Consider the following 21,373-nt stretch of genomic DNA (forward strand, 5'->3'; position numbering starts at 1 on the left):
ATGTTCATGTAATCCAATCCAGATCCCCTGCTGGGATGGCCTCGTCCTCTTCCTCCAGTCCCATTTGGTGTTGGTAGAGTTCTTCTTTTCCATTGTTTTCCCAGGTGGCCAGATCCCATTCTTCATGCAAATGTGATCATCAACCCCCCTGATGTCCCGTTTACAATGAGTGTTTGACAACCCCTGCCTGACTGGCTCCTGAGATAACAATAGAACAAACAACAATCCTGCAAATGGAATGTCTCTGTTCTTTATTACATTTACCAATGAGTCTACCTTGCCTAACTTCTAAGAGAAGACAGAAACATATGGTGAAACACATAACAACAAGATAAAGACAATTCTCAACAAGACCCATGTTGTGCATTAGAGGGGTAGTGATATAAAAAGTGTTTTTATTCAAAATGTAAAAAAGAAAAACATACAAGAAGGATTAATTCTGATCAAAAACAAGTTAATTGAGGAATACCTGGAATGCTAAGTAATAAAATTAATTAATTGCAAAGACAAAGCAAATAAAAACTCAGTCGGGTCACGTTAGACCCATGTTGTGCATTAAAGGGTTAATATAGAAAAAGGGTCAATCAAAATGAAGAATTGCACAGTCATGTATCACAAAAAACAACATTTTCCGCTGCCTTTCTGCTCACCAAGCAGAATTAAATGCAGCACTGGCTGAATGCCAATTAGTAGCCTAAGTGTAAAATATAAATGAAGCAGGAACATTAATGTCAACAGCAACAGTCATCGTTCTCGATAACCCAATGTTGTGTGGAGGTAACAGGGCAACCACAGGATAATGCATGGCTTCCTTGGTTGTTGCCTAGCTCAGAGGGAACATTCTCAAAATGTTACTTCTTGATTTGTCTCGAACCAACCCCACTTCAAATTGAATCTTGGGAAATATTTACTGAAAATCTGAAAAGGATACAGCATTTCTGTTTAACCATTTTAATGTCAATTATGGATCAGATTTGCATCCATACAAACCCACAAGAGACCCCAGTTTAGTTCCAGTCCCAAACTGGTTGCAAAGCCTCTGGAGTCATCGTGATTAGTGGAAATTTTGAAGTCAAACTGAAATAGCGAGTCGGTGTTGGCTAACGCTTGTTTCAACAAGGTTTAGACCACACCAGCAGGGCTCTGAGATGGCTCAGTTCCAAACCAAACCAGAGTTTAGACAAAAACAATAAATAAGTTTGATCCAACAGGGGGTATGTAACCTCCCTAACCCCTCCCCTCAGTTGAGACAGTTTATAAAACCACGTGGTGGGTGGGTCTGGACCCACGTCCTGGAACCCCTGAAGTCACTGGCGCATGTACAGTTGGATGAGGCCTGCCTGGTGCAGCCGCTGCCACAGCGCCATTTCCATCCGGAGGTCGTGGTTCTTGAAGAAGACCACTGACTTCTGTTTTTTATCGTAGTAGTGGTCAGAGTACTTCATGTAGTCTGGGGTCATGAAGCCGTACGCACTCACCTTCAACAGCAGAACACACACACACACCATCTACAGTCAGAATAAACACATTCTCCAAATGTTAAGCCTGGAATTGTTTGGGCCACAGCCACAGGTGCAAAGCAAAGGGGTTTCTACCTTGTCACAGGTGTGGAGCGCTACCAGCAGCATCACGGCGCCTGTTGACGGACGATAAATGTCCTTATATTTGGTTTTCAGCGTAGCGGAGCGAAGGAATCTGAAGAGCAGCAGAAATGTGCTGTGAGAATGACGCTGCATTTAGCCAAACAACAGGATGAGAGAGGTCCCAGAGCTTCTTCTGTCCCGGACCCTGTGGGAACCTCCCACAGTTCCTGCTCTTCCAAACGCTAATGGCTCACCTGTTCCTGAGGTAACGGACAAAATCTGGGTGGTACATCTTCACCTTCTCCGCAGAAACGTCCTTTCCAAAGAATGAGGCTGGACTGTGGAGAGAGACAGCATCAACACACCTTACGGAGAAAAATCTGTTGTTCAACCTGCGGCAGAAGAAAAATCTAAACTCTAGACGTTTTTAAAACCTCAACCTTGAGGAACATGCTGCTTCTTTCTAATATCTGATTATTAAAATCCATTAAACATAATGACTGCATCACACTATTCTGGTCTCACTGGTGGTGTTGCCCTCAGTACTCGTACTCACTTTTGGTTCCGCTGGGGTCCTCTCTCCACCAGTGTGTGTGTGGCAGCAGCTTTCACCAGCAGGTAGTCACGGTCATTCTCAGGCAGGAAAATGTATCTGGTTTCCTGTTGGATGGGAGCAGGATGTGATTCTGGCTCCTGGTATCTTTCAGAAAGTCTCTCAGCGTTTGTGCTCACCTTGGCTACTGGGGGGGCTTTGAACCCCACACCTGCGTAAGCCCTGATGGAGTTCATCAGCGTGGTGGCGGAGAAGGTGTAGTGGGTGGTCCTCGAGCCCACGTCCTTCTCGAAGCCTTTGATGACCGCCCCATTGGTCCTGACACAGAAATACACCGAAACAATGAGCCACACTGTTGAAATGAGCAACAGACCAGTTGCTCTGCTGGTCTTCAGGATGAGGAGGAAGTGTGACATGTTTCCTTATGTGCTGCCATCTTTACAGCTGCCATGTTCAAAAAAACAACTTGTCCACACTACCTACATCACCCAAAAGCATTTCCCGGTGTGCGTACGTTGCTACCGGTGGTCACAAGTCCTACCTGAACACGTAGTGGTGGCTGTCGATCTCCGCCCCTCTCTTGGAGTCTTTCAGTATCCCCCCGTTTCCCACCACAGCGCAGCGGATGCACTCAGAGTTGTTGCTACGGTCCTTCCAGTCGTCCAACATCTGCCAGTTGGCAGAAGAGTTGAGGACGGACAGAGCGTCCACCAAAGCTGTTGGCACAGAACCCAGAGTCAACCTGGGAAAAACTCACAACTGTGCTCACTGTGATGAGCTGGGAGGCCACAGTGGACAGTTTGTGCTGGTGGTCGCGTTGCTGCGTTTGTGTCTTCCCACTGAAAGGTCTAAATACAGAAGAATAGAAAGATCTCCTTGTTTCCTCATCACATGTAGGCACTGATATGAAGTGGTGTAATTAAAACTACCCCTTTTTATACCAGTCCGGGTCCATCTGGAGCTATAATTGAGATGTGGGACAAACTTTCCTCCCTTCTGATCCCAATAAATGCTGCCGAAACACAGCAGATTTTCTTTATTCAAAACAGGAAGCAAAAACTCACTGTTGTAATCGACGCCCCCCCAGCCGTGGGCTCCACGGTGCTGACTCAGTCGCCCGTACTCCTCGTGCGTGGCGTGGCGAGCCCACTGCAGGACTGGAACGTTGTTCAGAAAATTCCCACTGAATTCGGTGTTGGTGCGCCGAGTCCGGATGCCGTCGGGGCAGGTCTGAGTGAAGCAGATAAGAGCGTGTTGGCATCCACCCACATGTCTTATCTGAGCTGCAAAGCTCGGCAACATGTCCCATCACACAACCAGTTCCAACAACGTCTACACACTAACTCCTCGCAGTATGTTAAGGATGATACTAAGTCTCAACGTCTTTGAGATGACACACACAACCCATGATCATACGATTTGGGTTGGGTTTCGGTGGGGCCCCTGTTTCAGGAAGTGGCTCTAGGGGTCCTAGCAGGGCAGATGGTGGTGCCTCATTGCGTGGAGGGTCAGGTGTTGCGGAGGAGTCTGCCACCAGCCTAAAGGGGTGGGCATAGGCGCTGTGTTCTTGTCTGGTCCAAAATAAAGAGCTGGAACCTTGCATAGACAGCTGGCATATGAGCGGGCGCCGGGCCTGAGCCTGAATGTCGCCCTGATCCGGTGGCGATGCAGCAATGGTGGTTGGCCTGGCTCAACATTTCCATTTGGTGCAGCAGTGTCTGGAGTAGACTCACTTCAAATGTGCATCCTCCAGCAAGGAGTCCATTTTGAGCAACTGCTCAACTGGCTAATTAAAAGGCTGTGTGGATGTGCTGATTCCTTTCTCTGCCAAGTAAGCATGTAATTCAATGTTGTCTCGAAATACCGGGTAATATAATCCTGGTAGGGGATTTCTTGAGCTTGTGGCATGGGTTCATGGACGTGCCGATGGCGTCTGTGTTTGAGTGACGTAGGATTATACCCTCAGTAAAGAGGCAAAACCCCATGTACCGAGGAGATGAGTGCAAACATGCACTTCAAAGTGAAGTCATGCCCAGTCAGAGCAGTGAACACTTTGTAGAGACACTTCATGCGCATGGTGGCTCCATGGACCACTATGTCCTCGAGGTGGATGGCCATGTCCCAGATCCCTGGCATAACGCAGGACGTGATCTTCTGAATTCAAACCAAAATCCTTTTCAAATGCTTCAGTCTGGGAGGTTCCTGAGTAGAGCCAGGAAGGGAGAGGGCGGAGCTAGGGTGATTCCAGCTTTCCTCGTCGCCAGTGTTGCCTTCCAACTACTCCGTTTATTCCTAACGTACACTAACCTCTCATCTGATCTCATGTCTCAGAAAACCTAACAGCATATTTAATACAGCATGTCGTAACCATGCCAACCTTAAAGCAACATTTCTAAGAAGAGAACCTGAAGCAGACGTCCCAGAGTTCCTCCTCAGGGATGTTTGCTACAACCAGCTTTTCCAATAACACGCTGATATTTTCACTCCAATTATTTCAGGCAACAAGCAAACTCACAGTTTGTGGTGGGATCTCTTCGCTCATGTACGTGTCTCCAATAAAGGGGGGGTCTGTCGTCCTGGTTTCCTGAGTGGGCTGCTGGGGCTTTTTGACGGGGACCTCGATCCTGGTTTGATTTGCACCTCTGGATCTCGGAGTTGAGCGTGACACATTCTGGACTTCTTGCTCTCTTGCCCGGTGTTCCGTGTGTTGGCGCGGGCCTGATGATTTCACGTAGGCCGGGGTCGCCGTAGTCCTACTGTCAACCTTAATCTGCTGGTCTGAAAGCTTCATGGACTCCAGTGACCCACTGTGGGAGACAAACCAGCATTCATTGGTGGGTCAGGCAGAACAGGCAGCTGGAATCATCACAAGAAGTCCGTGTCAACTATGGGTTAATGGTAAATATCCCATGTCTAAGCTCACTTCCTGGTTCCTTGTGGTTACTTAGCATAGCATAAAGGTTGGATGCGGTTCTACAAATAACTTGGCTGATGCCATATAACCCCCATCGAGTTACACTTTGTGTGCATTTCTTATCACAAAGACGGGGCAAGCTCCACGTCAGGGGCAATAAAGTTGCCATTCTAATGCAAAAGCAACACAACATAGTGCTAAATAGGAAGAGAGACATTCAGTCGTATTTTAACCAATTTAGAAAAATTCATACTGAAGTAAAAGAAAATGCATATTAAGCAGATAAAGTTAAGTGGTCTCCTGGGGGCTAGAACCACAATCTTTTGCACTTTGCAACAGTAACTACGACACTACTGAAACACTCCTAACTGTGTCGTGTTTAACCTTTTTGTGTATGAAATCAAGAGACAAACGGGCAAACTTTGAACCATTTAATATTAATTTTCAAATACCATCAGAGTGCTTTCCTGTCACAACAAAGCGCACATTTGACGGACACCCGTAACAAAACACATGTACATGTTCTGAAACAATGTATGTACTGAAATTTGTTTGATCATAAAGATTTTAGAAAAGCTTTAGGTGAGGAGACTTAAGTAAAAGGGCTTCGTCCAGTTTATCTTCCACATTTCCACCAGTTCCACCACTGGGTCAAAATGGCTGCAGAGGGACTAAACACAATGAAATGTGGACAAGAGGACACCTTCATAGTGACCTTTGGTCAAACATATTATCTTATTAGCATAATTTCAGGTTATTTGACACCAGCTAATGGTTTTAGTCTCTGTACAACAAAACAAACAAAAAAGAGCTAGCACAACAGTGTAAACTTGAAGATTGTATCTTTTCTAAAAACTTCTTTTTTATTCATTGTTTTCCTTAGCAACTTGAAGTGCGGCAAGCCCACCAATGGAATGAATTTTTTTTGTCTATACCTGTAAGAAGGATTTTTGTCCCCAGGTGAGTGATCTATGACCCAAGTCATAAAAGAAATGGGAGTGAGGTGGGGTGGTTATTGGTTATTGGTTAACCAGGTGGAATTTAAGCCCCTTCTAAGAGTCTGTTCATGTGGTCCATGGACATGTGATTTCATAACGTAGATGACAACAGAGAAACCATCCGCGTACAAAAAGGGCACGTTTTCAACAGACTAATCAAAATCTCCCTGCTTCAATAATAAAAAAAAAACACCAAAGAACTGCCTGCAGAAAATTAAGGTCAGCAATAGAAACCATCATCTATCATCTTCTTCACACCACGATGGTGACCAAGGGGTACGTGTCTCTCTGTGGACCACATGACCGGACACCTGGCTAACCAAAGTACATGACCATTCATGGTCCTTGGGTCATAAAACCCAGCACCTGTTTCAGATGATACCACAGCACACAGTCGCTTTGAGTCTCTTAGCAACATTCTCAGACCATAATAGCAAAATTGTCAGATAAGACCGCAGCAATTGGACAATTACAGATATGTCAGATGGTACCCAAAGAGGACCTAAATATTCACTAATTCACTAGTAAATATGCGAAAAAACATGTAAAACACAATTGTTGTACAACAATTTTATATAAAAACGTATGGGGTTATGTGGCATGTAGGAATGGAAACAATTTCATGTACAGTAGATCATATTTTAAAAGAAGTTTGAAATGACAGAATGTAAAACGAGCAGAAAAAACAGGAAGTGTAACTTGGCTACCTGCTCAGGTGTGTTTGGACCCACCTGCTGCCTCTCTGGATGGAGACTGTCTGTCGCGGAGTGACACACGATGTCTGCCAGCTCATGCACAGGATATAGACCCACATCAGCAAATTCATGGTCAGCGTGGCTAACAGCAGCTTCGTCTGCAGCGCCATGGTGCTGCTGGATGGATGCACCCTTCGTTTGACCACGGGAACACGCCTGATTCCCAACAATATCTGAGCGTTGCCTGGGTGGAGTCACTGATCAGTGACAGTCAACAACTGAAACACTACTGAGCTAAACTCTTCCACCCTGTTCAGAAGTGAATAAAAAGTCAAAACAACCCCGATTCCGGCTTTAGAAATATAAAATTTCAATCTCTAAATTCAGAATTTTCATGTTGCAAATGTCGTTTTTTTTACAAATGAAATGTCCCTCATCAGAAATTAGTCTACACCTGTAAAAAGGATTTTTGTCCTCAAAAGATCCAAGGGTTATAAAAGGTCATAAAAGAAGGGGAGGCTGGTTATTGGTTAACCAGGTGGGTTTTCAGTCTATTCCAAGTGTCTGGTCATGTGGTCGACGCACATGTAATTTTATAATCTGACAACAAAGAAACTGTCTGCATATAAAAATCAGCTCATTGCCAACAGATTAATTAAAACCTCAACTCTTCAATAATAAGAAAAATAGCAAAGAACCGACTATCTCCGGATTGAAGTTCAGGGCCCCTTTTTCACGTTTTCACACCTAAAATTGAAGCAACATGAAGACTGCGTTTACACGACGGTGTCATCCAACAGAAAGGTTTTCCTTTACATTTTCAAACGCGCTCTGTGTCCACATGGAGATTCACATAGATACCTGACAACGGACGAAAATGCGGGAGCGAAAATGCGTCTCCACAGCAAATCCACATCTTGTTTGAGGAGCAAAAACAAACGTGGCGCACTGAGCAGTCTAAATGTTGCTCGGTAGTTGGCCATAGCTGTTGGACCTGGGCGTGCATACAACGAGTTATCGATGAGAACGATATTGTAATATCAGCTGGCTATTCATCAACTCATAAAATCATATCATGACAGACGATGTGACCAGATACTTGCAGGGGACTCAACACAACTCCATCGCTTTTATGGCAATTTATGACCAACAGGTCATAAAGCAAAGGCATTTTAGACGTCAGATAGTTAAGAGACTCTGTACATTTCGCTATCTGACATGTGGGAAGATTATTCATTGTCACATTTCAAGCAGCATATTTCATCCACCAAAAAAAGACACACAAAAACGTGTTGCAATATTTCTCGATTTTTAAGCAAGGAGGTAACCACGAGCAGAATCTGCAAGCTTTAGCTGTCAGGAGAACTCCAAACCTGGTGACGCACATGAAAAGACAGCAAGAAGTGGGACCCTCTGTTCAATTCCTAATGCAAAACTTCTTTTTTTCCTCCTCATAGAAGGGAGAACTATGGATATTGCACTTGGGAAAGAATTTAAACACCTTGGTGAGAGTATCATTTACAACAACTGTTACGGGCTGGTAAAATACTTTCCTTTAAATCTGTAATATGCGATTCGATTTTCATTCTTGTAAAATTAAATTACATTAATTTAAGCCGCAACGACTAAGACAGGGGTCGGCAACGCGTGGCTCTGGAGCCGCATGCGGCTCTTTAGCGCCGCCCTAGTGGCTCCCTGGAGCTTATTAAAAATATGAAAAGGAAATTGTTTTAATATAATTTCTGTAGGAGGAATAACGTGACAATCATTCTTAAAGTTTACCAATGTGTATAACAAATACTTAATTTCAACATCTCATTATAATGGAAGTTAAACTTAAAGTGGCTATGTGGTGCGTCATTCTCTCCAGGATGCTCATTATGTATTTGTAGCCTACTTATCATTTGGAAAGTAGGCTAATACAGCTAATATAGACACTTACAGCATGTGTTGCCTTCATTATAAGCCGAATATAAGGCTTTTAATTTTTTGCGGCTCCAGACAGATTTGTTTCTTGTTTTTTTGGTCCAATATGGCTCTTTCAACATTTTGGGTTGCCGACCCCTGGACTAAGAACACGAGGGCGAACCGCCAGAACGCAGACAGCAGACAAATCCCGAAGTGGAAAGATTTATTTGCAAAACTTGGAGTCGTGCAGAATCGTGCAAAAGAACCCAACAAGGAACGGTGCTCTACGACGGAGGGTGGGGTCGTGGAGACACGAAAGTTATTTTTAACTCGAACAGCGAAGTTGCGGAGTCTGTGAAGCCTCGATTACCAACAGCAACGAAACGATCGGCTGGTGTTGGCTGCTTAAAAGGATTCCCAATCAGGAAGAGCCGGGAAACAGGGTAACCCCGCCCCCTAATGGAAGTCAATGGCAATTACAAGAGAAACAGTAAACACAGGATGGTCAACTAACCAGTCTGTCATACAGTAGTATGAGTTAATAATGGTCATATTATTTGCATTATGCACATTGTTGCTAATGTGCTTTCTGAAACTGTTCAACTGTTTCAAAGTTTCATACGTTTTGTAGAGTTACAGAGAGACAAAATCATTATAGGAGTTCTTATTTCATCTTTTTTTAATCAAGCCATCTTGAAATCCTTTTTAAAGTCGAATTTTATCTTAAATAGAAGTGAATTGTATCACATCATATTGACAAGGGAGTTCAATGCCTCATTAATGTATTGTATTGGTGGTAGCGGATGGATGCATATCGGACAGGCCACAGTGGTGTAGATATACAGCGCACACAAATTAGGTTTAATCAAAAAAGGGTCTTAATTTAAGACCAACAACTCCCATAAGGGTTGACTGGCGAACTCACAGCAGAAAGCAAATCCAATCCAAAAGTAATCCACAGAAATACTTAATCGTCCAACAGGTGTTGAAATCGTCTGAGAGGTTGGACAAAGAAGGACCAGCTCTAGGAATTTACTTATCTCAGTGACCTGCTCAGGGTGTCGAACCTCAACGTCTGAGATAAAGGCCAGGTCCAGAATGTGACAAGCAAAAACAAAGGACCTCTTCTCAGGCCTGTAACCCTCCTAGTCTAGCAGATATTAGAGTCCTCTATTGGAACAACGTTAACGTAGCAGGGGTCTGACTGAGAAAACTGGACCACGACCAACGAGGTGAGGAGGCCGAGGAACTGGAGTTATTGGGACCAGAGGGCTCTTATGGACAAGTCTTACCCTGGACACATGGAAGTTTGTGTGGAAGTGGGTAGCTTAAGTCTTACTGCCAACAGATTGACAACCTTGTCAATGGATGAACGTGGGCACCAGCTTCTGTGACTTGACCCGAAGGGGTGAGAAGATTCGGATTGAGATCAGACAGGACAGGCCTTGACCCAATATCTTGTGTCCTCTTCCAAGGTGGACCCGCAAAAAAAGGATGGAGAACATCTCATATTGGTTTGCTACCCAGGTGAGAGCCACGCGTTTGGGGGAATGAGCCCACTCCAGCACCTCAGGTCTCAATGGCAGAGGGACATAGAGATAATCCAGGAGACAGGCCCCGGGTCTGGACTGCCCTTCAGTACCGTAACTCATTCTCTCCTTGATCTCCCAGGACAGTGTGGCAAGCCTGTAGAGGGAAGGGACTTTAGCAACTGCCGGGACGAGGCGTGAGCCTCGAAATTGAGGGAACCAGGATGACAAGAGAGATTGAAATTGAAAAACTAAGGTCCAGCGTGCCTGGTGGGAGTCTTTTGTGGTTTGGTTGTATTCAAGGTTCTTCTGATCTGTCATAACCAAAAGGTTACTTCCCCATTCAGACGTACACGTGACCTCAGATAGCAAATGTCCTGAGTACCCCGCAGGGTAAGCCATCTGGTTCGACTTTGTTTGTTTGATCTTTGATCCTTGCCTCAGCATTCCCTTTGCTCTTTCTCACACACACCCACACACTCACACTCACTCACACTCAGACACCAGTATGAAACATCATTTTTAATTAATTTGTTTTCAGTGGTGGATTACTTTGGCATTTCGTCATAAACCTTCAAAAATGATAGCGTCCTCTCCTAGTCTCAGTTCTATGGGTATCTTAGCTACTTCACTTTGTTTTTTTTAAAAAAATGAGCAAACTCACTGGGGTCCTTCAAGGCCAGGAACCTACACAGGGTTCTCTGCCTGGGAAGTTCCCACTATCGTACAGCCTTCAGCCTTACGGAAGAACAGGTGCACACTGCTAAACCACGGTTCTAAAGCATCCAATGCTAACACACTTTTCTATTAGGTTCACAACTATTAAACTTAAATTGTAAATCATATTCTTTTAATCCTTTAAGCTGAGGAAAATATATGCTATACTCTATACCGTCAAGAACTCCAAAGTCCTTCAACCATAAATGGTTTTTAATGAGGTCATGGTTTGGTTCTAGTTATAAAGTGAATTATTAATCAGAGTGCAAAATGTACAACTGTATTTTATAAGACTGATAATTGTCTAATAATTATATATTGACAATGAATTACTTATGTTTGCCAAATCCAGGATTCATTAACCTTAGCAGGTAAACACCAAAAATGGTGCCCCTTGCACATGACCAATAAGACACTAGAACATTCTTACTACAGTCTGATAAATCATGCAAAAAGGTGTCACACAAGGCCGAGCAGTTTGTCGTCAGGTGGGCCCTGGTCCAAAAGTGGAAGTCCACGACCTCCCTGGTGCTCAATCCACCGAGCCCCTTTCTGAAGACCTTCAGCTCCCCAGTGAAGGAAGCAAAAGAACAAGAGTTTGTCAAAAAGGCTGTGCATGTGCTGGATCACCAGTAGATGTCAAGAATGAGTTTAGATTAAAACACACCGCACTTTCCTTAGCTATTTTCTCCCAAGTCTCATTGTAAAAATGTAAAATATATCAGCAATATACTTAAGGGTAGGTATACCCCAGAAAATGTATTTAATATTGTATTAGTATGGTTGATGTCTCCATTAAGTTTAGAAAATATGCAAAGACGAGGATCTGCAAAAAAATAAACCGAGCTTATTTAATACTAAAAAGTTTTAATACAGTAAAAGTTCAAATCAAAATCACAAATTGCACAAACGGCATCTCCTAAAAGCTTCTCCCACTCATTTTCTGCTCACCAGCTCCATTAAAAATAGATGAATTCCCTGATTTTCAGTGTGACTAAGCAGGTTCCGCCCCAGAAAGCGTCCTAATGAAGCAGAAAGAGCAGCATACTTCTGTTATGGTGTGGACACGTCTTCAAGAACTCCATTCACATTAAAGGCACTTGGAGGCCACGGGGGGTCTTATCAGTGAGGTACCTCCATACAACTTGAGTGCTTACAAATGTACGCAAAGAACCTATAAGTTAATAGAATAGCCCTAAATGAGCTTTACTGATTATCTTTCCCCATTGAAACGCACCCAGACACACAAGGACAGACTTTGGCATAATTGCTGTCTAATTAAGGCTGACAGGATATTTTAAGTTGTAGAGAATGCAGACTTATCCTGCGTCGACAAACCGCATCAGACTGATGACAGACGCAAGTGCAGTCTCAAATGGCTGCGAAACCTTCGGAATCATGGTGATTTTGGGTCATTTTGAAGTCCAACTGAGTCTTGAGGCTACAGTCGGTGTTGGCTAACGCTTGTTTCAACAAGGTTTAGACCACACCAGCAGGGCTCTGAGATGGCTCAGTTCCAAACCAAACCAGAGTTTAGACAAAAACAATAAATAAGTTTGATCCAACAGGGGGTATGTAACCTCCCTAACCCCTCCCCTCAGTTGAGACAGTTTATAAAACCACGTGGTGGGTGGGTCTGGTCCCACTTCCTGGAACCCCTGAAGTCACTGGTGCATGTACAGTTGGATGAGGCCTGCCTGGTGCAGCCGCTGCCACAGCGCCATTTCCATCCGGAGGTCGTGGTTGATGTAGAAGCCAACTGGATGGTAGTTGTTGTCGTAGTAGTGGTCAGAGTACTTCATGTAGTCTGGGGTCATGAAGCCGTACGCACTCACCTTCAACAGCAGAACACACACACACACCATCTACAGTCAGAATAAACACATTCTCCAAATGTTAAGCCTGGAATTGTTTGGGCCACAGCCACAGGTGCAAAGCAAAGGGGTTTCTACCTTGTCACAGGTGTGGAGCGCTACCAGCAGCATCACGGCGCCTGTTGACGGACGATAAATGTCCTTATATTTGGTTTTCAGCGTAGCGGAGCGAAGGAATCTGAAGAGCAGCAGAAATGTGCTGTGAGAATGACGCTGCATTTAGCCAAACAACAGGATGAGAGAGGTCCCAGAGCTTCTTCTGTCCCGGGCCCTGTGGGAACCTCCCACAGTTCCTGCTCTTCCAAACGCTAATGGCTCACCTGTTCCTGAGGTAACGGACAAAATCTGGGTGGTACATCTTCACCTTCTCCGCTGACACGTCCTTTCCAAAATACAAGCTTGGGCTGTGGAGAAAAGAGCAGGACGACCGTGGATGACAGAGAAAAATGTGCTGAATGATCAAATGCGTGGTTGTTCGTTTCCCTCCTTTCATACAGTCGCTGCTCCAGTGATTTGGCTAGTCAGTGATGGAGTCATTCCCAGAATACTTTTGGAAAATAAATATTTGTTCGCAAATAATGTGTCTGTGTGAATCTTAAATTTATGAGAGAATATCAACTTTGTTCATGCTAACGGGTTTGTCTCGGAATATATTGGCATTATTAGGCGAAAATGTTGTATTTTCAGTCTGAGTGCTGAGAGGCCATTAAATAATTTGCATAATAAAGCCAAGAGGGCATCTCAGGCTGCAAATATTGCCATTAAATAATCACAGTGCTGGAAACCTGCCGCCGAAGCTCTTCTTCTCAAGTTAGCATGATCGATAAAGGTGCGCGTATCGATACATTAGCAGTAGGTATATAAACATTCAATTTTCCAGAGGACATCACGTTAGCGCTTCCATTAAAGGTCGCGTAGCTATTCAATTGATTTGTTTGAAAGAATTCAGGGGAAAAACTGTCTCCCGGGGAACCATCTCTGCCCTTCAGAGTCTCTTGACAGACTTTCCAGTGACAAATCAGAATGAGACGGGCAGGTGCATCACTGTCATCGGGTAAATTCACGGGACCGCTTTCATATAGCAGGTGAGCTTAGCCACTGATATCCCGGGTCGATTGCTGGGAGGAAGTGCTGAAACGACCCAGGACGAAGCCGGATTTTTCACGCAGTGTGAGGGTTCGATAATTCAATCATTCAATCTGAATTGAGGACTGTATCATATCATCATGTTGTTGCCCTGCGTACTTGTACTCACTCTCGGTTTCGCTCGGGTCCTCTCTCCACCAGTGTGTGTGTGGCAGCAGCTTTCATCAGCAGGTAATCCCGGTCATGGTCGGGCAGGAAAATGTATCTGGTTTCCTATTGGATGGGAGCAGGATGTGATTCTGGCTTCTGGTATCTTTCAGAAAGTCTCTCAGCGTTTGTGCTCACCTTGGATACTGGGGGGGCTTTGAACCCCACACCTGCGTAAGCCCTGATGGAGTTCATCAGCGTGTTGGTGGAGAAGGTGTAGTGGGTGGTCCTCGAGCCCACGTCCTTCTCGAAGCCTTTGATGACCGCCCCATTGGTCCTGGCACAGAAATACACTGAAACAATGAGTCACATTGAAGAGGACAACAAAACAAGCTAACTGAACGTGCTAGCAGAGCAACATCAGCTAACAGAACCAGTTTTAAAAAAAACAAAAAAAACAGTCCAACAGATATCAACAATTCTGTTGCTTTGCTGGTTTTCATCATCAGGGAAAAAAAAGATGTGTTTCCTCATGTGTTGCCGTCTTTACTGTGGCCATCGTGGATTATCAAAAATGCAGCCTTGTGTTCATATGATCACAGATTTATAGCTGGGTTTCCCATAATTCCACATTGCCTTCATCTCCCAAAAGCATTTCCCGGTCTGTTTCATCTCCTGCAAAGAACCAATCCCAAGAACCAAGTTGAGATCAGAGGTCCAGCTTCCCTCTGGAGATGGCAACGATCACCCTGGGCCAAGACCTCTTCTGATGGTCTAACCTACATCAGTGAGCTAACAGGAAGATAACAGGAGGAAGCGCTTCAGTGAAAAAAGCTACGCTTTGCCAACCTGAGGCTGAGGCATAAGACAGAAGCTGGAAGGTAACCTAGTGAATGTGGGCCAGAACAGCAAAGCTCCTTAGGAGGGTGGGAATCAGGGCCCAGGCCCATCAAAGAGTTGGCCAACACACCCGAGAGGGGGAGCCACTGGCCCTGGCTGAAGAGGTGGGACACCATCTGAGCTCCGGGGGGGGGGTACCAACCACAGGACACAGACCCAGGCAAACCTATGGTCTTATGATGACATGAGCCCTCTTCAAGAACTCTGGGAAATCTAAAGTGGCGCCAGCACCAAGGATCACATCCTCTACTCCTGTTGGTGGTCTTGGTGCAGCGATAAAGTCCGAATGAGAAATGATTAACTAAAAAAACCAGCAGTTTGGAGTGTTGATGAGAAACAAAGAATGAAGGAGCAGCTTAGTCAGTGTAAACAGACTCAGCTAGCAGGATATACTGACTACAGCTCCTGGTCCACTTGCAATACTCTGATTGTTCTCCTTCCTCACAATTTCCTGCATCTGCTTCATGTTTGTGTTATTAATAATAAGAATTGCTGTATTTCTTCACGTTAGGGATGAGTTACTGTCCCGAGGACACTAACCAGGCCTCCTACCTGAACACGTAGTGGTGGCTGTCGATCTCCGCCCCTCTCTTGGAGTCTTTCAGTATCCCCCCGTTTCCCACCACAGCGCAGCGGATGCACTCCGAGTTGTTGCTACGGTCCTTCCAGTCGTCCAACATCTGCCAGCTGGCAGAAGAGTTGAGGACGGACAGAGCGTCCACCAAAGCTGTTGGCACAGAACCCAGAGTCAACCTGATCCGACAGTATCTCCACACAGGAACATGTCACAGCGGAACCCTGACCCCTCGAACTCGGGCACCGTTGTTGTGTCAGAATAGATAAAGAGGTGTCATGCGAGGGCGCACGGGAGGAAACCAGTGCTGTGCCAACGTGGACGGTTTGTGCTGGTCTTCATGTTCCTGTGTTTGGTTTTTTCCACTGAAAGTTCCAAATGCAGAAGAAAATACAACCAGCTCTTCACCACATGCAGTCGGGGATCTCAAACAGTGTAATTACAATGGCCCCACGTCCTGTTTACACCAGTCTGGATCCCTCTGGGACTATAATTGAGGCTTGGGAGAAGCTTTCCTCCCTTGCTGATCCACATAAATGAAAGAGTCGAGATTTTCTCTATTTAAAGAATTCTGGAATTAAAATCCAAATAAAACTCACTGTTGTAATCGACGCCCCCCCAGCCGTAGGTTCCCGTGTACCGACTCAGGCGCCCGTACTGTTGAAGGGTGGCGTGGCGAGCCCACTGCAGGACGGGAACGTTTTTCAGAAAATTCCCACTGAATTCCGTGTTGGCGACCCGAGTCCGGACGCCGTCGGGGCAGGTCTGAGTGAAGCAGATAAGAGCGTGTTGGCATCCACCCACATGTCTTATCTGAGCGGCAACATGTCCCGTCACACGACCATCATGAGTTCAAAACTGCTAAACATTAACTTCCAAATCCTCTTCGGAAAATAATCACGCTATTCCGGGGCTGCAGGGCTACTAATTTACGCAGAGCGGGATTTATTGATGCCTAATCTGGACAAGGTGAGGACACAAAGTTAAACATATCCCAGCGATCGTCTTAGCATTTCAGGAGGATCCCGGCTGAGCCGCGAGGAGATCCAGGAGCCAGAGGAAGTTTCCGCTCCGGCTGGAACAAGTGATGCTCCGCTGAAGACTCAACAGGGATGACGCAGACGGGGGAGGCTGACTGAATTTCCCCGTTAAAAAGACCCACCCAGCCCACTGACAGGAGCCTGACGAAGACCAGACATGTGATCTGGCGCAGGGATCTGGCGCGCCTGGTCATGTGACATGTCACAAGGGTTGTTCTGTGTAAACAGACCACCTCTCCCACCTTAATCGCTGCTGATTCGTTTTATTCCAGGATTCTTTGGTTTTCCTATGTGATCGGACTGATTGGACACTGTAAAAATGACAGAGCTCTGCTGTGTTCCCGAGACGTTAAAATAAACCCATTAACAGACCACACGCCGGGTCACATGCTCCTTTGTTTCTGGGAAGAGGACCCGCAGCAGAGTTTCAAGAGCTCCTGCTGAAGGATGTTTGCTACAACCAGCTGTTTCAGGAAGACGCTGACTTTTTCACTCCAGTTCACTCAGGCAACAAGCAAACTCACAGTTTGTGGCGGGATCTCTTCACTCATGTACTCGTCTCCAATAAAGGGGGGGTCCGTTGTTCCGGTTCCCCGTGCGGGCTGCTGGGGGGCCTGGATCCTGGTTTGATCTGCTCCTCCGGCTTGAGGACCAGAGCGTGACACATCAACACCGTCTTGCTCTCCGGCCCGGTGTTCCCTGTGTTGGTACAGGCCCGATGATTGCACGTAGGCCGGGGTGGCCTTGGTCCACCCCCCACCATTAGGCTGCTGGTCTGAAGGCTTCGCAGACTCCAGTGAGCCACTGTGGGAGACAAACGTTCAGTGGTGGGTCAGGCAGCACGTACAGCTTGAAAAACTTCACACCAAGTCCGTGTCGACTGGTTGGATGCTAAACGTCCCATGTCTGACCTCACTTCCTGGTGGTTACGGCTGCTTAGATTAGCATAAAGGTTGGTGGTTCGACCAGGGACGCGGCCCAGTAAATAACCCTGGACGGAATTTCGAAGCCTCGTCTGGATCCTCACGTGATTTTTTGGTCCTGCCGAGCCCAAAACAAACCTTTCACAAACAGCCATGTCCCCCCCCACCCCTCCCAACTTAATGCATCTTATCAGGAGCTTTCAAGGCTGGAGGGCTGCCCGTCGCAACAAAGCGCACGTTTGACGGACGCGTGTGAGAGACCGCCTCCATTGAAACACTTCCAGGAGCCTTTTTACAGGAGTGCAGCCACTTCGCTGTGTGGCGCCTTTGTTCAAACCACAATGGTACAACTAGACGAGAAATAAGTGCTGGTTACTAAAAACCCGCGGAACGTTCCAGAGTTTAACCCTTGAACCCCCATGAAACGGTCTTGCCTCTCCCCCGTCACTCACATAGCACGTGGCTCCTGTACGTGTTCTGACACCACGTATGTGCTGGATTTCGTTTGATCCTAAACCTTTCAAACGAGCTTCAGGAGAGGTGACATGAATAAAAGGGCTTTGTCCAGTTTCCAGGATTATTTTCCACAGTTCCACCAGTTCAGCAGATCAAAATGGCTGCAGAGGGACTAAACACAATCATTTGTGGACCAGAGGAAGCCTTTTCAGTGACCTTCTGTAGCATTTATTCTTTTAATAGAATACTTTCAGGATATGTTGCATATCAGGAAACGAGCCAACACAAAGTGCCCTGCAAACGTGCAGATTTAACAGAATTTCACAGCAAAATTCACATTTTTCACGTGGCAACTGTCGTTTTTTTTCAATAACTTCTGTATTATTTTGGTCTTCGGCAGCACCTGGACGTGCAGCGAGCCCTGTAATCAAACGGCCCTCGTTATCTCTCTGGGATTTCAACCATCTGCTCTACGCGAGATAAAAAGATGCCTGCACGAGACGTTGAGGATCCTTTACAACGTAGGTTGCCGTCAGTGATCATAGCGTCCGTTTGGTGTCAGATAGCAAAGCTGCGGTCATTCTTTTTCCGACTATCTCATACCATAATAGTCAATGTGTCAGATAAGACAGCAGCAGTTGGACAGTCAGTGTCAAAGACAGGTCAGATGGTGTCAAATCAAGAGCTATACCTTAAAATAAAAATAAATATTTAACCAGTGATGGAATGAAACTAAGCAAAGGACAACCATTTAACGATGGCAATTTTTACATAAAAGTCACATGTTGAAGGAAGTTTACAGTCACACAATGTAAAAAGAGCAGAAAAAAAACAAAACAGCAGAAAGTGGAACTTTACCACCCGCTCACCCGGCCCAGGTGGGTGTTGGCTCACCTGCTGCCGCCCTGCATGAAGACCCTGAACGACGGTGTGGACCACGACGACTCCCAGCTCGTGCACAGGATGTAGACGCACAGCAGGAAGCTCACGGTCAGCGAGGCCAACACCAGCCTCCTCTGCAGCGCCATGCCCGCTAAGGTGCCCTCCACCAGCTGGCTCGCCGTGCCCTTCGGTTTGCCTGCAGGAACATGGAGGAGGCGGGTGAGGATGCCGCCACCCACCCCCCTTCAACAGGTTTTGTGTTGATTTCCTGGGGGCGGGGGGAGTGGGGAATGTGGGGATTTAATTAGCCCACAACAGAATCTGGGCTCCTCTCAGCACCACCACAGAGGGAGGAGCCACGGAGAGTTTGACCAAGGAAACTTTCAAAATAATCCCATTTTAATGACACTCAGTCCTCCTCTTACTCACGTTCCGGCCTCCACATCTACCTTCTGCTCTCACCGCTTCCTGCAACCATCTCCCCCCCCACCACAAAGTCAGAGAAGGTTCAGATTAAACTGCCAGGATAGAAAGCACAAAAACTCTCCTTTGGTTTAACTTCTGAGGTGAATTTCAGTCATTTCTCTGCCAGAATTTACAGGAATCGCTCCGACCTCTCTCTTCTGCCTCAGTCGTAATTAAGAGAAGGAAAGAGTTGAAACAGCTTGAAGTGAACAGCAGAAGTGAAGATGTGGGCTGACAATGGACAAAAACAGGAAGCCGAAATGCGTTGAAGTGGCTGAATCTTCAGCAAGTGCTCCTGAGAGGAACCTCGGAGCTGTAACCTCCTTCACACCCCTGTGGACACCAGGCCCACGGAGCCACCCAGGGCTCTGACCTCCTCTGAAGTGACGGAAAGAATTCACCTCAGTGATCCTGTAATAAAGGCCCCCCCGGTCAGCCTCTACTAACACAGAAGTGAGGAGACGTTCTGACTATGAATCACAGGGTGAGGAAGCACGAGTGTCTTCACGTCTGCTGTAACGGAAACATTTCTGCGATTCAAAAAGGAAACGCTGTCTCACCAGGAGAGGAAGTAGACCCAAGACTCCCGTCCCCCGTCCCCTCATGATGGTGAGCATGTGGACATGTTCCTCTCGGGTCCCTGCGCTCATCTGAGCGTGGAGCCGTTGCACACCAGCCTCTGAGCGCTGCCTGGGCGGAGCCACAGACAAATGAGCAACAGCTGCTGGCAATTGGTCAACCCCCCTTCAACTACAGGGAGAGAGACAGAGGATGGGGGGGACAGGGAGGGGAGAAGGTGGGGGTAGAGAAAGGGGGAAGGAGAGAGAGGGAGGGGTAGAAAGGGCAAGGGAGAGATATGTAGAGAGACAGAGAGAGAGAGGGAGAGAGAGACTCAAAGACAAAAATAAGATCCTGTTTTTAGATGGTCAGGTTGCCAGGCCAGTAGGTCACCTGCATGTTTAAATTTACAGATAAAGTTTTAATAAAGTTTCCTTTCATGTCTCTGCCTGCTTTAATATTTCAATTTATTACAAAATAACAGAGCTGCTGCGCCAGAATATGACTAACTGGGACATTGAATTAGCTCATTTATCCAGCCTCGGCGGGTGCGGTCTTAAGCCAGTCCAGAGGCCACGCCCACCTAATTTTGTAACTGGTCAAACTGGGTGTTGCTGATCGCAGGAAGAAAATGTGTAATTTAAACACGTATTGGACAAAGTGAATGACAAACCAAATGATGGAGTTATTAATTTCAGTAATAAAATTAAAACAACACACTGAATTCAAGGATACGTTTGATCATGTGACATTAGCCACGCCCACTTCCACCTAACCTCTTTGAACTGTCGCTGGGACATTTCTCCAATGGGGATGAAAGTGTTTAAAGCTTGAATTGAAATTGGAATCAAAGATGAAAAAGAAAAATGAAAAAAAATGACAAAAAGGCCTCTGAAAAATAAAGCCTGAATTTAAAGCGCGTCATTTTGAGTCAAGTCTGGCACGACGGCGGACGGGAGACATTTCTGTTCGGTTTCCACTAACGGGAGTGAAAAATCCAGGGAATCTGAGCAGGGGGGCTTTTGGCTGGAAGTGACTTTACTGGAGGGTGAGGAGGAGGGAAAACTGGGAGGGGGTGAGAAGAAGTGGGTCAGATGTGGACATAATTCCAGATGTAAAGACTCAAATATCCCAGAGGTGGTTTTGGCCTCCGCTCAGTCAGCAATGAAGGAGGAACGGCGCCACAATTATGGTGGAAGCAACATTTCTACATAGTTGGAGTGAAGGAACAGCCTGAACATCAAGCACACGCTGCCTGGAACTAAGACGTTCCTTACACTCCATTATTAAATAACAACGCAATCAGAGTTTAACAGAGGACCAAAATCATGAATAAAGATCCTTACTTATGTCACGTTTACGGTTCAAATCTCTGTCGCCTTAAAATCACTGCAGACTTCAAACCAGATGTTTTAGATTCCACAGGGAAGGAGAGTGGACTGATCCGAAACCAGCAGTGATGGTCTGAAACAGCGAGGGATGATGGGAATTTGTGTGTGTGTGTGTGTGAGGGGGGGCGGTACATAAACAAACAAATGTGTGTTTATCTGCAGTGAACAGAGGCGAAGGGC

General features: G+C 46.0%; 2 protein-coding genes across 4 annotated transcripts; both read right to left on the reverse strand.

The window, feature by feature from the left end:
- Positions 1–557: 557 nt before the first annotated feature.
- Positions 558–8,622, reverse strand: LOC445975 (alpha-N-acetylgalactosaminide alpha-2,6-sialyltransferase 2). 2 transcript variants are annotated; one of them, XM_029836895.1, is made up of 9 exons: positions 6,756–8,622; positions 4,652–4,943; positions 3,201–3,366; positions 2,678–2,852; positions 2,316–2,454; positions 2,140–2,243; positions 1,838–1,921; positions 1,596–1,695; positions 558–1,478 (listed from the first exon to the last, which is right to left on the reverse strand). In XM_029836895.1, the coding sequence occupies exons 1-9, from the start codon at positions 6,911–6,913 to the stop codon at positions 1,308–1,310; spliced, it is 1,389 nt and encodes a 462-aa protein (XP_029692755.1). In that variant the 5' UTR covers positions 6,914–8,622; the 3' UTR covers positions 558–1,307. The 2 variants fall into 2 exon arrangements, with proteins under 2 accessions (XP_029692755.1, XP_029692759.1); XM_029836899.1 differs by having other exon boundaries at positions 6,780–8,621.
- Positions 8,623–10,689: 2,067 nt separating this feature from the next.
- On the reverse strand, positions 10,690–19,994 carry LOC445974 (alpha-N-acetylgalactosaminide alpha-2,6-sialyltransferase 2). 2 transcript variants are annotated; one of them, XM_029836886.1, is made up of 10 exons: positions 19,805–19,994; positions 18,792–18,975; positions 17,043–17,322; positions 16,078–16,243; positions 15,457–15,631; positions 14,203–14,341; positions 14,027–14,130; positions 13,092–13,175; positions 12,850–12,949; positions 10,690–12,732 (listed from the first exon to the last, which is right to left on the reverse strand). In XM_029836886.1, the coding sequence occupies exons 2-10, from the start codon at positions 18,923–18,925 to the stop codon at positions 12,562–12,564; spliced, it is 1,353 nt and encodes a 450-aa protein (XP_029692746.1). In that variant the 5' UTR covers positions 18,926–18,975; positions 19,805–19,994; the 3' UTR covers positions 10,690–12,561. The 2 variants fall into 2 exon arrangements, with proteins under 2 accessions (XP_029692746.1, XP_029692740.1); XM_029836880.1 differs by lacking the exon at positions 19,805–19,994 and adding an exon at positions 19,209–19,279.
- Positions 19,995–21,373: the final 1,379 nt, after the last annotated feature.

This window comes from Takifugu rubripes, chromosome 1 (assembly GCF_901000725.2).
Source record: "Takifugu rubripes chromosome 1, fTakRub1.2, whole genome shotgun sequence".
Taxonomy (NCBI): Eukaryota; Metazoa; Chordata; class Actinopteri; order Tetraodontiformes; family Tetraodontidae; genus Takifugu; species Takifugu rubripes.

Excerpts from the sequence above, each read along its gene's own strand:
- LOC445975 (XM_029836895.1), bottom strand. The coding sequence starts at position 6,913 with ATGGCGCTGCAGACGAAGCTGCTGTTAGCCACGCTGACCATGAATTTG. Across the intron at positions 4,944-6,755 it reads GTCCAAACACACCTGAGCAG|TGGGTCACTGGAGTCCATGA; the intron begins GTAGCCAAGTTA and ends TGTCTCCCACAG. Across the intron at positions 1,696-1,837 it reads GTCCGTTACCTCAGGAACAG|ATTCCTTCGCTCCGCTACGC; the intron begins GTGAGCCATTAG and ends GCTGCTCTTCAG.
- LOC445974 (XM_029836880.1), bottom strand. Across the intron at positions 14,131-14,202 it reads AAGCCCCCCCAGTATCCAAG|GAAACCAGATACATTTTCCT; the intron begins GTGAGCACAAAC and ends CCCATCCAATAG. Across the intron at positions 12,950-13,091 it reads GTCCGTTACCTCAGGAACAG|ATTCCTTCGCTCCGCTACGC; the intron begins GTGAGCCATTAG and ends GCTGCTCTTCAG.